The sequence below is a fragment of the Apus apus genome, chromosome 15, assembly GCF_020740795.1.
Source record: "Apus apus isolate bApuApu2 chromosome 15, bApuApu2.pri.cur, whole genome shotgun sequence".
In the NCBI taxonomy this organism is placed as follows: Eukaryota; Metazoa; Chordata; class Aves; order Apodiformes; family Apodidae; genus Apus; species Apus apus.
Window position 1 is genome coordinate 6,429,603 of NC_067296.1, and position 15,995 is coordinate 6,445,597.

The 15,995-nt window shown below is 40.2% G+C and overlaps 1 protein-coding gene and 1 long non-coding RNA gene across 9 annotated transcripts in view; one reads left to right on the top strand and one right to left on the bottom strand.

Moving 5' to 3' along the window:
- The window catches only part of EYA2 (EYA transcriptional coactivator and phosphatase 2), a 95,097-nt gene that overhangs the window by 34,768 nt on the left and 44,334 nt on the right, over positions 1-15,995 (top strand). For 7 of the 8 annotated variants that reach the window (XM_051633004.1, XM_051633003.1, XM_051633002.1 and 4 more), the window contains exons 2-6: positions 4,748-4,866; positions 6,737-6,781; positions 8,676-8,724; positions 9,310-9,452; positions 12,274-12,390. In XM_051633004.1, the coding sequence (XP_051488964.1) occupies positions 4,758-4,866; positions 6,737-6,781; positions 8,676-8,724; positions 9,310-9,452; positions 12,274-12,390 (463 nt within the window). In that variant the 5' untranslated portion in view covers positions 4,748-4,757. The remainder of the gene's footprint in view (positions 1-4,747; positions 4,867-6,736; positions 6,782-8,675; positions 8,725-9,309; positions 9,453-12,273; positions 12,391-15,995) is intronic. The other variant, XM_051633001.1, reaches the window with a different exon arrangement.
- LOC127390881 (uncharacterized) lies at positions 3,803-14,164 on the bottom strand. The gene is made up of 3 exons (XR_007890969.1): positions 14,083-14,164; positions 5,427-5,532; positions 3,803-3,931 (listed from the first exon to the last, which is right to left on the bottom strand). It is a non-coding gene; the product is annotated as an uncharacterized LOC127390881 (long non-coding RNA).

Consider the following 15,995-nt stretch of genomic DNA (forward strand, 5'->3'; position numbering starts at 1 on the left):
TTCTGAACTGCACCATCAACCTCCTCTTGCTCACATAGTCTCCTGCAGAGTGCTCTCATTATGGGGCAGATGCTGTTCCTAGCACACATTCCCTCTGAAATTTCTTTATCACTTGGCAATTGAGTTAACCCCAGTACTACTTGCTACCCAGGTGTCTTATTTATTAAAAATACCCTGGGAATGCTCTTTGGAACATCTGTACTTGTGTGTACTGTAGCCAGGATACGATCTTCTGACCTGAAAAAAAGAGAAGACTGAAATGTTCAAAGTCCCAGGACCAGATCCACTGCCTCCACAGTGGTTATGGAAGTACCCATGGTCCTGAGGTAACGCCTTTCATGTGTTTTGAGGGGGATGTTAAAAACATAGTAGAGCAGACTGAGAGATGCTTTAAATTATGAGTGAGCAGCTTCGAAAGGAGTCTCCTTCATCTCTTGCTGGTGCCTTCTGGCCTTTCAGCTGTGCTGAGCAGAGCTGTAGTGTGGTTGCATCTGCCCACAATGCCATGGTGGTTTCCTGTTTCATCCTTTCAAAATATTATCCATCAAGTTCTTATCACCGTCAGTATCCAGAGCACCTTGCTGACTCAGTCTGCACACTGGATCCTGCTTCAGCATTGCATTTGTGTCTATCTTGGAGTACTTTCCTGGAGGGAGATGGGATTGCTCAGTGGTTTGATCTTCAGCACACATTTGAGTGTTTTGAGTTAGGTTCTGGAATCACTGCCTTCAAAACATCATTGTAAAATAAAATGTGATTTGTATGTTACCCCAACACCTCAATCAAAAATTTGAAACCTTAAAATGTTTAATTTGGCGTTCCTAGCTTCAGAATGACTGAAAAATACTTCAGTTTTTCTTTTTTTCTTTTCTAAACATTATTAAAGAGCAAAATTTCTGTTCTTGGCAGAGATTTTGTGGGCCAACTTTCAGGGCAAAATATTGGTTTTTGAGTAGGGGATTCTAATGGAAAAGCTGAGCACCAAATTCACACAATGTTCTTCTTAATTATAGAAGCCAAAAGCTCTTCCAGATGTCTGTCAGCCCAACATGCTAGATGCTGCCATCACTGGTTTTAATAAAAGCTCATATTCAGCAAACTTTATTACTGATTTACTGTACCTTACTTAAGCCAGAAAATGTTTTTGCTCTAAAAAGCAAACAAACAAAGATCTGATATTTTAATCAGTTGCACTCCAGCAGGTAATTTACTGTGTCAGACACCCTCCTGGTTCCATTATTTTGCTGATGATCTTCTGTAGGTTGCCATTGTTAAAACTGGAATTTCATAAACTCTTGTAAAGAAGTATATAAGCAAGAAATGCACGTACAAATTGGTAAAAGGTGCATGCAAACCAGGCAAAGCCTCTAACAACACACATACGTGACATGCACAACCAGACAGGCATTTCTGTGAAAATTTACCTGTTTGTACATGCTTCTAATACATACTCTAAAGAAAAATGGAAGCTGAAGAAAAACCCTAGCAAAATGTTACAGAACAAATACAGAGAAGTGTGATGTGATTTTTGAATACAAAAGTAAAGAGAAAAACCAATAGAAAAATAATCAGTCAGAGAGTAGCTAATGAAATCTCTGAACAATGACGTAATTAAAGTGCATTAATCATTATAAAAGATCATTTCCCTTTAAACATCTGCTCCCATTCACTTGGCAGCAGTCTGGGCAGTGTAATGAATGATGGGGTTTTGGATTATGCTGAAGGGCATTTGTTATCTGAGAAAAAATGTAGAACATCCCCAGCTTGACAGGATCTGGGACAGCAGTGCTTTTCCTCAACTCAGGTAGAGCATAAGGAAATAGGGGTAAAAAAATTTGGACATTGCTTACAATGGAAAGGAAAACCTGGTGTAAAACTCAACTCTGCCTTCTTAGTCATGCAACTAAAAGTTAATTTGGTGCCAGTGTATTTGAATAAAGTAATTCCTCTGGGAAGAGAGCCCCTGCCTAACCTGTTGCTTTTAAGAGAGCCTTAGGATCCATAGTTGCTTGTAAGAGAGACCTCATTCTTCCCCACTGAGAAATGATGGCTATAAAAGCCTTCCTGACCCCTTTCTCTGCAGCAGGCTGCCTGTACCAGCACAAGATTGAGATTAGCTGTTTCAGGAGAAAAATCTCTTTCCTCTGGCATAAGCCAAGTGTGCAGAAGGGCCATCACCATCCCTTACTTCTTGATGGTCAATAGCTCTGAGGCATCTGCGTACCTCCCCCATGCTGAGGCTGCTTGTGAAGCTGCTGCCTGTGGACTTCAGTGAAGCCTCTGTCTGCAGCTACCAGTTTGGAGCATGACTTGCTCCAGTGCCTTTAGGACTTGAGTGAAGTTGTTTCTCATGGGCTGTGTTTTGTTTAGGGTTAGGTCAGGAGTCCTGGAATGCTGTTTCAGCTCTGCCATTAGACTGAGTCACTTAGGGAGCAATTGGTACAGCTAGCAACTGTTTTTTTATCCTTGTACAAATCTAGTACCTTGCTGCATTTCCATGCAGTTGGTAGCATGGATGCTGGTAGTAGGCACAACTGATGGCCCCTGTGCACCTGTATTTTCACTTCTGTCACCTTTGCTGTGGTGCTGGTGTCAAAGGCAGGAAGGGGGAGGCAGGAGTTGTGCTCATCTTACAGGGACATCTGAAAGAGGAGCCCTTTGAAGCTCACCAGCAACAAAGATCCTCCAGCTGCAAAGCAGCGCTGATTTTATGCCAGTCTTGTTTTTTTAGCAAATCTATAGCACACAGCAGTTAGGGAGCATGGATCTCACAAGTGTTGGATTCAGAGAACTGTTTCTGCCCCATAGGTCATTTACTGCTGACTTCTGGTCTTCTTCATGGCACACGGTCAGGAAGCCTTTACCAACCTCTGGACTTGAGTCTACAATGGTAGTGAAAATGCATATGCTCACATATCCCAAGGGAGGCAGACAAGAAGATCCCAGATCCCATTTGGAGAAAGGAGGACAGGGGCTGCAGATATTGTACATGGTTAAGCCGCTTCATACCCATTTTTGGCAATTTTGCAAATTCAGAGAATGGATGCTTTTTCTGCCCAGGCAGAGTGTCTTTCCAGCTGTTAGGTGGGGAGAGTGAAAATTAACTCAGCTTTGGTCTTTGCTCTTCAGTTACAACTAAAATACTTAATCTGTTTTGTGCCTGTTCATAACAATACTTAACCTCTTTGTAAGGGCTTTGTAAAAGTGATTGGAGAGGTCCCAGCCTGAGAGCAGGGGTGTGCCAGGCACCTTTGCAGGTACTCAGTGCTGATCAGAAAGGGGCCTCGTGCAGGCTGCAGCCAGGTGCCTTGGATCCACTCATTACCATATGCCCTCTCCCATCTGCTCTTGCCTGGACCCTGCTCTGTCCAAGAGCAGTTAGACACTTCCCTAATAGCCCTAATTTCTCTCAGTAGCCTCTTGGGGGCTGAAGTGAGGATGACCTCTATGTGGCTGCAGAAAGCAAAGGACATAGCACCTTTGAGTCCTCCCCCCTTCATCGTTTGTTCTAGAGCTGCAGAATACATTGGTATAGCCTTAGAAAGTTAAAATGAGTTTCTGTGGCATTGTGTGTATTTTTTACAAAAATAAATTAATACCATTAATTTACAAATGTAGCTTCAGACTTTTTTGGCCAGTTGGTTCTTCATGTTTCCAGCTGCAGGTTTTGGTTGCACAGGAAACAAGGGCAGAACATTATGGGGGTAAAGGTGTCTGGGAAACCTGCCTTGTATAAAAGCCATCATACAGGTATCTACTGTAACACACAGTTTCCTTACTGTACTCACCCTCTTGTCTTTACACAAACTTGCAAACATAGTTAACGCAAATCTTTTATCTTAATGTCGTGTTTTGTACCAATCCAAAGCATCCAACACTTCCAAGGGAAGCAAGCAGCTCAATTTCAGGCAAGTGTCTTCAGAACTGACTTCTGAAAAGACATATAGCTGGAGTTAGACACATATGTTGAAAATGGTGCTATTTAGGGGAATAAACCTATTCATGGCAGGGGAGCTGGAAGCAGATGATCTTTAAGGTCCTTTCCAACACAAACCATTCTGTGATGCTATGGTATGCATGGGAGCTGAAATACTGATTCAGTTATTCTCTTTTCTGAACTGTTTGTGTAATGCAGTTTTAAGCTGTGTTCACACACAAATCATTACACTTTTATTTGGATACTCAACTCATATATATTGTTCATTTGAAATTTTGGGTTAAATCAGATGAAGTTATTTTTGTGAAAGGGACTGTCCTTGTATCACTGCCACCTAACGGTTGGGACGTTGTAAGTTAGGTGTCTGATTTAGGTGTCCCCTGGAAAACAGATCCTGTCACTAGGACGAATCTTATTGTCTTGTAAGACTAGATAATGCTGTTAACTGCCCTCAACTTCATTTTCAGCCCTTAGCAGTCTGTTCTGGAGCCTCACTGTACACTGGTGTGTATGTTCTCACTCTGATGGCATACGAGAGATAAGGAAATTTAGTTTTTGTATGGCAAAATCCAGGAAGAAAGGGAAGGCATTAATCAGATGGGTGTAATCTCCAAGGAAGCAAATACTTCATTTTAATTCAGCATTTCTCTTTGATGAAAACTTTAGTGAATGTTATTATGTAGAATTTATATGAAGCCTGGGTTTGGGTAATCAGCTTTAATATTTATACTCTTAGGGAAAAAAATTTGAATCATTAGTAAGCATGCATAATTAATGAATAAATTATATTTTCCCTTTGTTTTCCTTCAGGTATAAGGAAATGCTAGATCTAGTGATACCACCCAACCTGACTGTAAATAGAGAGTGCCCTGACAGACTGAAGCTTAACCTTTCCAACATTTATGCCACGGCTCCAGATGACATAGAAGGTAGGTTGCATCTTTTTGCTTATTGTTTACTGGCTTTTACACAATGTGTGTGTGTATATATAGGTGTAGCCAAGAGGAGCTGACCACATGTAAGGCCTCTGCTTCTGACAGTTTGTTCTACAGTAGAATGAACAACTGAGATTTTTGAGTATTTTTTTTGGAGATGCTCCACTTGTGGCTGAATCCTTTAGTTTAGTACTGTTTTGAATGCAAATGGAATGCAAATATTTTATATGTGTGTATATGTATCTGTGTATAGTAGGTGCACATGTATGCACACTTGCATGTATATGTTTGCTCCACTTCAATAAACGGAGGTATAAAACATACTTCGTGTAGAGCTGGTAGTTTTGTTTAGACCCCACAAGAGCCCCAGGGATGGCAGGAATGTGGGCCCTGTTCTTCAGTGGCTGTGCTGCTGCTGTTGTGGGGAGCATGGGGCTCACAGGCCCAGCAGCGTTTTGTGCAGCCAGAAAACATTTTGCCAGCACAGCCTTGTGCCCCAGTTTGGGTCACTCTGAGATCGTTGCTGTCATCTACAAATGGTTATCCCTGCTCACCTCTGGTCTGAAGTTTCACATTTGGCAGGTACCAAGGACAAATTCTTTCGGTGGTTGAGACTGATGGAAATTTATCTGCTCTTCTTCTCCTTTCCCCTCCATCATACTGTTCAAGTGAAGGAAACAGAAGAATGTTAAATCTGCTAAAAAAATTATTGGCAAGTGATGCAGCTGAACTAGTTCTTGCTAGTACAATCCCAGCTATTGTTTGCTGCGGTCAGGATCTGTCAGCCTTCCTGTTGGAGAGGAGTTAGCAAAAGGCACTGGCTATTATGTTTTAGTAGTGTGTTTAACCCTTCATTTATAGGCTCTTAGAAGCCAAAGAGATGTTTTGCTTGCATGTTTGCTAAGGCATTAGAAATTGTGTGATTAAATCACGTACATCATGACTGCCTATTTACAAGAGCAGTTGAAGGGATAACAGTCTAAAGGAAACATCCTTTTAAATGTACGTGTTTGCAGAAAAGATTAGAGCTAGAAATGATTTTTTAAAATACAACATTTTGTAAATTCTTGGTGCAGGAACTATATGTTATTATGCAATAAATAAGAATCAATGTAGCACTTGTACTGTTGGAAACCAGTTTGCTAGTGACAGCTCATGTTGATATGTTTCTTACAGAAATATTATGGTTATTTTTCTACAGAATGATCCCCTGTGCTACTAAGATTATGGTCTTTCCCTTGAAAATACTTATTGTTAATTTGAAGAGCAGGAAAATAGTTGTGTGTTTGTCGTCTCAGAATGCCAGAGCTTTTAATACAATAAATAAACACAAATGTATGCTCTGTATTACACATACAGTTTTAATTTTAGCAGGTCTAGTCACAGTGCCTATGAACATGTCCACGTACATGTCTGGCCTGCTATTTTTATGGGTGCTTATAATGAGATGTGCAATTATATTAAGATAATTTTTAAATGCATATTTTTCCTGTAGCCCTACACTTCTGTGTAGAAACACATGTGGGTTTAACTTGACTTTTTTTGGCAATGACAGTAGCACGTTGCATATTCACAACCAATAAATCCCCAGTTGGCATCCTTAGTAAACGTATTTAGTCTGTACTTACCTCTTTCAAAAATACAAAATTTGAGGATGTAATATTTTTAAAATAGAAATTAAGCTTATGCTCAAACTGTCTAGTCTGCTGTTTTTCAAATATAAAAGACATTATGAATTAAATTAATGAAAACTAAAACAACATTTTTTCAATGCAATTCTGTTTGGTAATGAGAAACAGTGTGACAGAAATTACATAGGTTTTGTTTTTACAGTCTAAAAATCTAATCTTCTGTTTTGTTTCAGGTAAGCCAAATAAAATTTTTCTTAGTGAGTTTGAAGGTGAGTCAGGTAAGCCCAGCTTTGAATTTAAAACCAAGCCTTTTTTTCTATATATATGTAAATAAATAAGTACTATCCTTTGTCAATTTTAAATTATTTTTTTTTCTAAACTAGACCTCTCAGGCTGTTGCTTGGGAAATAGGCTACTGTTATCCACATTTTGTACCTATAGGAACTAAGGCAGGGTTGCAGGTGGGTTTTACTTTCCTAAGGTGTTCCAGGGTTGTAAGAGCATGAAGAAGGACTCCTTATGGTCTTGTTCTATCAGTGATTAGGGTGATTCTTTTAGTGATTAGGGCTTTATAGATTGCACAGTCCCTCCCCTGGCAAACTCCTCCTGCCTCAGCTGTCCCTTTGCAAACGGGTCAGTGCTCAGAGTACATGCTGTGTGTAGGGGACCCTGGAAGAGGACACAGACTTATAGCTGTGATACTTGTCCTTCTCCTGTGTTTTGGAGGTGTACTCAGCCAGAGGGAGAGCTCTGGCAGATCTGAGGCACAACTTAGGTGAGGCGGGATGAAAAAGGGGCATGAGGGTGGAATTTCTTGTGCAGGAGGATGCAATGAAATGGATATGGCACAGCAAAGCACTTTGGAAGAGGAAGAGCGAGGAGTAGGTGATGAAAGTGTATGTGAACACAGTGGCTGTGTTTGGGGCAGTTTGTTCTATTTCTTCTTCATAGCCAGAGGGGAGAGGGAGGGAGTAGAACAGATGTCCAGCATGGTGTTGGAAAGACATGAATGTCCAGCACACAGGCTTTGTGGACAGATGACTCTTGAGGTCTGGTGCATAGATAGATTTACCCAAGCTGGGTTTTTCTCTTAAAAATAGTAATAAGCAGCAGCAATGATGCAGTCGTGGCCAGCTCACTCTGAAACCTGTTCCCCTCAGTCATCAGTGCCTTTGTTACCAGAGCCACCTTCCCTAAAGCATAGATATTGCAGTAACACTGGTCTGATACTGCTTGTAAAACAGTTGGGAGACCCTTGAATGTAAATATGGGGCAAGAAGGAGGTTGCAGTTGGCTTGCAGGGACTTGACTGTGTGCCAGGTTGCTGGGGAGAGAGCAGAGAGGCTCAGGAACATCACCAAAAAAAAGGCTCTTTGCTTTCAGGTTCAGAAAAAAGTTCAGTAAGCACCTAAGCAGAGACACCTTTACTTTCATGTTTTTAATCTATTCTGATCTTATGTGTAGTTCTTATTTTTATTTAATTTTTAATTTAGATTTTGTGACTATTTTAATTAATTAAACGTAAATTTATCTCTAAATAAAGATGATGGCACGTTTTTCTTCAGTAGTGTTGCAGGACACAACTGTTTGGTATGTCAGAAGGGATCCTGCTCTTATAACCTGTGTGATACATTTTGTACTGGTTTATTTTGATTTCTGGCAGGTGAATGAGGTATGTTATAGTTAACTCAAAAAAATTCAAGAGTAAAGAGATTTACAATATTTTCTTGTTAATAATTTTCTAACTTTGATATATTTTAATGGACATTATTGAAACTGAGTCATGATCTAGCTGAGTACCAAAAACAGCAAAAGAGCAAAAAATTCAGTGAGCTTAAATCACTTCAATAATCATAGTAGTTGCATTTATAGCCTTTAGCATATGACTCATCCCACCAAAGCCCAGCTTCGTGATTGAATCAGTCCCATGAGAAGAAGAAACTAGTAGCTCAATCAATCAGTATCACCCTCAGTTAAAAACTTAATCAATATTTGTTTTTAAGCAGAGAATAACTTTCTTACTGACTACAGTTTGTGAAGATTCACTAAAAACAAAGTCTTTAATTGCTGTATATTTTTTTCTCAAATGAGCAGTGCTAAAAACAGTGGTATCATCTTGGCTATAGAACAGAACATGATGAAAAACTAAGACCCTTTAATTTTGTTTTCCAGGCAGCAGTAAAGCAGCACCACAGTGTCCTCTCCATCTGTACTCCACAAAGTGAGTGCTTGTGCCAAGTGCTGTAATTTAAAAACAGACATTTTGTGCAGGCTTATGTCACCTTAAAAAAGCATTTGCCTTAAACCCATCCACCTGTTCCCCTGCATCTCTCCAGCCCAGTGAAGTAACTGGTTCTTAATCTTGTTAGATATGGAGTGAAAGGAGGTTTGAGGTGCTGTACACTTTCATACCCCTGGGAATCCAAACCTTATCAGCTTGAATATTGTTGTGCTAATGAGTGTCCACAGAGGAATATGTTGAAATGTCAAAGGTTTCCTGTGCCACTTGCCTGCTTGGCAAAATGAAAATGAAACGTGAAAAATCAGTGTTGATTTTATTTTTTAAACTTGCACATATTTTGCACAATCTTAAAGGCTGCAGGCATTTAAGTAGCTTAATTGTAATAGCTGATATGAGGAGCTGTGTAATGAAACAAACTTTTGCCCCAGTCTAGTCAATTTTGAGTTTCCAAAATATTCACCATCATACTTTGGATATTGTTTTATCAAAATGTCTAGAAGTGTTCTAGATGTGGTCTAGATCATGTGCAGTAACTATTGCCTTCTGTTTTCTTTTTATGAATAGACATTATCCCCATATAGTGACAGTCCCATCTTTCCCAACAATGGCAACGTATGGACAGACTCAGTACAGTGCAGGAATCCAGCAGGCTGCTGCATACACTGCTTATCCTCCTCCAGGGCAGCCCTATGGCATACCCTCCTACAGTGAGTACTCTGACATCATGTTACCTTTGAGGACATCTTCCTCTTGCTCCTGGAAAAACATATTTGATGTCTCAGGCTTTAGAATGAAAGGTCATTTCTGTCTTGGCAATGTTATCTTCTTAAGCTTAGAAGAAAATTTGACTTGGTTAAAAATGTTAGGATAACTTTGAACCATCTATCAGCTCTTGATGTCCCAGGTTACGATCTTAGAAACTAGTTTGGAGCCAGTCAGTAGTAGGATATGGGAAACTCAGGTTCAGTAGGATGTGCTTCTTAGGAATGAATAGCAGCTGATGGGTGTTCCCATGACTTACTGCTAAGACAAAGTCTCTTTGATTCAATATATTGTTTAGGTAAACTACACTCCTTCAGTCACCCTGGAGTTTCAATGATGCAAACTCCTTTAAGAAATTTTTTTTGTATATTATTATGGAAGAACTAAGAGCAGAATAAGGTATGGATTAAATGTTGGAAGACAGTTCATGTATAAATGGTTGGCTGTTAGTTGAAGGTGCAGTGAACATTTTAACCCCAGTCAGCTTTGTTCCCTGCTTTCCTGTACAGCCTTGCCAGCAGCTGTGGGGAGACTGTGCTGGGAAGGAGCAGCTGGGGAATTTAGGCAGAGGACTAATCAAACCAGCACTCCTGACAGGAGAATGCCTGGTAAACCAAGTGTTGAGAGTGCCCTCAAGCATTTCATGGAAATACCTAGCTCTTGAGGGAGGTGGGAAGTTCTTTCCATTCCTAAAGACAAAAAGATCACTGCTCTTACTTAGGTACAGTTCTTTAACAGAGAGCTTTGGGCTCCTTATTCCAACCTGATCCTGAGTGCGGAGTCTTGCAGCATTAAAATGGTTTCATAGTTCTGTTTCCGTTCCTGTTTTCTTTTGTGCTCTTAAACACCTTTGTTTGCTTGGCAAATACAGTATCCATTCCTGACTGAGCTTTTATACAGCCATTGACAAGGCTTTTGCTGAAGGGAAATTCAATGCAGTGGTCTGGAAGGCCAGGGAAATGAGCTTGGCAGAGCCAAAGCTCTACCAGGATGATGAGAAGAGCGTTTTGAGACACTTTCCTGGGGCTACTTGTGTGTTTGCATCAGCTGGCTGATTTCCAAGGCAAACTCTGAACAGTTGTCCTGTTAGAGCAGGTGAAAGTAGAGACATTTGCTACTGCCTAGAGTCTTTAGGGCATACATGTGTCAGGCCCATATGCTGCTTATAAATCCTGCAGATGACCTCTTAGCATCCTTGAACAGTGATTTCCCTCCCCCATCACATACACCCTCTGTAAGATACTTAGCACAGCATATGAAAAATTCCACCTGGCTGACAACCAAGAACAATGAAGCAGTATTGTTTTTAGGCATAAAAATAAAACTCGGCCAGTTTCTAGACAAAACAGAACATTGTGTGGAAATTAATTTGGTGCTAAGTTATTTTGCTGTCTTACAACAATTTTTAGACTTCCAAAAAGGCCCATTTGCTGAAGATTAATTGTAGCTGGGGTAGGTTGAGTGCTTGCATGAGGAGTGCTGATGTAACTGAAAAGCTGGGGATGTTATGAAAAGTGGCTTCTCCGCACACACTCCCAAATCCCTCTGCTTCCCCAGCAGTAATGGAGCCGGACGCTTGCACCAACACATGTTCACTCACTGTCCAAATAAACTTCCTGCATTTCACAATGCAGCATTGTCATCTTGCTGCTAATTTGTGCTCAAATTGCACTGCATCTATTCTCGCCTAAAGCTACAAGAAGTGATTTTTATTAGAGAAAACATTATATGGGAGAGCTTACTCCCAACCTGAGCAACTGCAGAATTCTTGCTTTTAAGAGTCATTAAACTAAAGAATGGCATGTTTGGTGAAAGGCATGTGAACTTGGCTTCTCTTTTGGTCAGTTTGCCTAAAAGTACTTAAAGATGACAATAGCCTGGGAAGTGTATAAATCCAAGGCCAGAACATCGACAGGGTCTTTGTTGAGTCCAGTGGCCATTTTTTGTTTTGTGCAAATAGGCATGCAAAGGAGGGGAGGATCATGCCCTGAGGATTCATAATAAGATGCACCTTTCAGCTGTTTATTTTAATAATACAGCTGTACAACTCAGCAGCATCTCAGAATAAAATGTAAACTCCTTTCACTTCCAGCAAAGGTTTACTCTTGCAATGTTTAATTCAGCTATTGCTGTTCCCCCTGCAAATTGTCAGTTTAATTGCCTGATTTTAGTAATGAAAAGATTTTTGTGGCTTCAGGGTTTGCTTTTTGTTCCTGAACAGTATGCTACATCTAACTGAATAGATGATAACCCTCCTGTGTGACTTGCCAATAAATATTTTGCTATCAATGCTGAAAATATAGTGCAAGTAAAAGATAACTCTGTTGAGAACAGAAGTCTTGAGGTTATTTCACTGAAGACACTTCGTTAATCACTGCTTGCATCTGATAACCATTCAGAAAGTTCACAAGTCAATGAGTTCATTTAATTCTAAAACAAAACTATTTGTTCAGAAATTGTTTTTTAAAGGAATAAAATTAATGGTGTTTTTCCCCATCTTAGCAAAAGTTCATTTGGGTGTGGGTACAAGATGTAGCTGACTCAAATATTGTGTGTTATGAAATTACTTGACTAATTTTTGTATTATTGATGTTTGGGTAATGCAGATAATTTAAAAAAAAATATGTAAGAAAGTTTAGGAGAAAAAAAAGTTTAGTAGGTTAAAATCTAGCTGAAAAATTGTTAATTCCTAAATTTGCTTTTTTTTGCATCTCTATATGACAAACACTCATGTTCTGCTCTTGGTTCCTACTATATGTCCCAAAGGCATCAAAACAGAGGACAGCCTGAGCCATTCCCCGGGACAGAGTGGGTTTCTGAGCTATGGATCCAGCTTCCCTGCCCCAACCGCTGGACAAGCGCCCTACACCTACCAGATGCACGGTGAGTCCAGCCTTGGGCCTTGCAGGATGTGCTGTGACAAGTCTTAATCCTGTACCCCTGTATTAGACCAATTCTTTTGCAATTACAATGAAAAGCTTGGGTAGAGGCCATCAGAATGGGGAAGGAGGTAAGTCTTTATAGATCTGTTTAACTCATCAAGGATTAATTTCTGGCTGAGGTACTTAATTTAGCACCAGCAAAACCTAGCAAAACTTCACTTGTGATCAATATAAGCTTTGCCTTTCTGTACAAATTGTGGTTTCCTTTTTTAAATTAGTTTTGTGACTGCGTGTGTGGGATTGTTGTTTTAGTGTGAATTCCTAGATTCTGAGTGGAGGTGAAATAAAGGTTGTTTTACACTCCGTGCAAAAAGTAGTGCTAGTATTACCCTTCTGCCCTGTGCTGTCCTGACCAGCTTGCTCTGTGGTTAGATTGCTGTATATTCTCTCCACTATTTTTTAAAAACTGATACCTTGATACTGAAAAATTTTTTTTACTGTTAAGACATAATACCTGCTAAGGTACAGCTGCCTGTTTGAACTCCCAAAGTACCAACATCGTTAATTACCTATGTACTACTGTGGTCTGGTTCAGAAGAGCAGAGCTGAAAGCAACTGTTTTTTTCCTGAAGGTTACTGAGCTAATATTTAGTAAGTTTAGAATAACTTTTATTGTTGTCAGAATAATAATTGATTATAAAATAATCAGTTGGGTTCCCTTAAAGCAAGTTCCTTGTGCTTGTAGCTTTAGAACATGTTTTATCGTACAACCAGGAGGGCCAAAATATGCTTTTATTTCTAAAAATAAACCTCAAAGTTGTTTTCCAGTCGTTCCATTTGAGAAGCTGTATGAAACACCAGCTCTCAGGAGAATGGATGTTGACTTGCCAACTCCAAGAGAGTAATGAAAGGGTTTAAATCTGAATTGCCAAGAAATGTAAAGTAAATGAAAAGGATGGAATTTCATTTTTTATTCCTTTTAGCCCATTTCTAGAATGCTATTTGATGTCTTTGAGCATTTTGGTGCTATTGCTCAGAAACCTGAACTGCATGAGGCAGGTTTTCATTACTTGGCTGGTATTCTATATGCTTTTTCCTCCAATCTGTACTGTTCTTATCTTTGTGAATTATGTTGCTTTTTCCTGGGACTTGCTGAGTCATTAAGCATGAATTGGAGGAAGAGTACTAAATTTTTTATGTACTCTGTGTAATTTGAATTTAAAAACACCTGTCCAGGCAATCCTGCAAAGAATGATGATACATTCTATGCAATGATAGCAAATGAGAGGAACCACAGCATATCCATTTCAGCTTTATCAATCATTTTACATACAAGAGGAATAATGAGTATGTTCTGAGAAACAGATTATGTCTTTAACATATCAATCCATCTCTGTGCCTCTCCCTTGAGTGCCCTGGAAGTGCAGTTTCATTCCTCACCTGTAGGCCTCGTATTCTGAGTCCACTTTGGTGTTTGTATTAAACTTGACTACTAAAAAGGAAAGATTAGGTTTTGTTTTCTGCTAAACTTCAGCACACCTACAGTTGCAAGTGCATTGCATTAAGCATGAATTGCCATGAGTGCAAGAGTAAAAAAACATTTCCAAGCTATCAAAATGCAAATATTCTTACTATTTCTTAGCAAATATCTTCATTACTGTCAAAGATGTGACAGTAGCATAAATGAACATACCTCAAGTAGTTTAAAATTGCCCAGTTTAGGTGCTGATGAAGGGAAGAGTCAGGAAGCCCATCAGCCGTGCAGGATAACTGTGCTTCACCCTCTCCTGCTGTGGCTGTATGTATCCAGACTCCTTGCTAGTTTAAAAGCAGCTCAGGTACAACTGCAGCAGCTCTCCCAGCAGCAGTGCTAGTACATCTGTACCACATGAACAGGAGCTCTTTCAGTGAAGGAAAAAAGTCACTCCAAGGGGAATGACTTTGCTGTAGGGAAGAATGCACACAAGGATCAAGCTCTGCCTTGGCTTTGTCCTTCCCTCAGAGATTTTCCAAGGGTTGGAAAACCAAAAAGGAATTGCATGGCTTTCCTGAGTTCTTGCAGAAGCTGTGGAAGGGAAGAGAGATCAAGTCTCTCACTTTGCTTTTTGATATTGCTGGGGGTCTTTTTTAAAACCTCTAAGCAAAATGTCCTTTTGTGTCATTACACTTAGCTATCCCCCTTGCAAAACTATCAATTCACTAAATTCTTCTTAGCCCTGAATGTAAAAGGTGGATAGAGACAGCCACTTTGATTTCAAGTCTGAGAGCAAATAAAATCCTGAACAATTATAAAAACTGGGAAGCAAGGTGAACCCCATTTTATTCTAGAAATTATTTGAAAAAGCTGAAGACTGTGAGGTGCCTCTCTGATGACACTTCACATACTAGTTTTGTCAGGGCACAAATCTCTGACACAAAGGTGATTTTTGTGGCTTGAATCCCTCATGGGACATGCTGGAGACACGTGGCTTGAATGTGGCACACACAAAAAATTAAAAAATTACATAGTCTGTGGTTTGCTTTGTCACCTTGAATCCTACAAGCTTTATCTGTCCTACTCCTAACAGGAGTTCAGGTTTTGTCTTCCATTTTGCACCTCAAACATATCAATCTTGTTTTGAGGTTGTGTTACTCTGTCAGCAGTGGAAGTCCTCTCTTTTTAGTAAAACTGTGGCTTGGAGCTACCAGCAGTTGAAGGTGCTGGAGTGTCACAGCTTTATCAGCAGGCGCAAGTGCCAGGTCCGTGCTCTCCTGGAGCAACAGCAGCAATGCTGCCCCCTGACTCACAGCTGTATGATTAGATACTGATGGGCTGTAACACCACTACTGATGAAGTACTGGCGTTTTCTTTTGCTGCCTGGGAAGATCACTGTATTCCTGTCTGTGTAGGATTCTGTTGTTTTTTTCTCTCCCCAGAATGCAGCTTCCACATGTGCTTTGTGTTAGCTTAGAAGAATCTGAACTGTTTGAAAAGGCAGACTCTTGACTCACTTGGGACTGAAGTTTTTAAGATGGCCACTTTGTCCAATCAGGAGGTTTGCACAAGCAAATTTTGTGCACGAGCACTTTAAAATGTTAGACTTGAAAACAACAGTGAGACAACCATGTGTTTTACCAAAGGAGGCTGGGAGGAACTTCATGCATATGTGCTTGAATATAAATGTGCCCAAAGTGCTTTCAGATAGTGCTCCACAGAGTGATGCGGCGGTATTGGGTGAAATCACTTTTCAGATATTTATGCCAGGAAGATAATTTCAGCCAGTCAACTGAGCCTTGAATGCAAAAGAAAACAGAGAAAAATAGTTTCTGCAAGTGGCAGGTGTTACTTGAAGATAAAGGGAGCAGGAATAAATGTGTCTTCTTGTTGCAAACAAGTATTTCCACCCTTCTCCTTGCTCATGAGAGGAACAGTCTGAAGCTCCCTGACTGTATGGTTTGTTTACCTTGCTGGGTGCTAGTGAAAGGTTTGAGTGAGAAGCCAGGAGCCTTCCTGTGCTGAGTGCTGCTGGAATGTGCGCTCAGTGCTTTCCCACGCCATAGCACTTGGGGGTGGGGAGGTGATCACTCCATCTCCCTGGTGTGAGCAAGCAACTCTGTGCTGCCCAG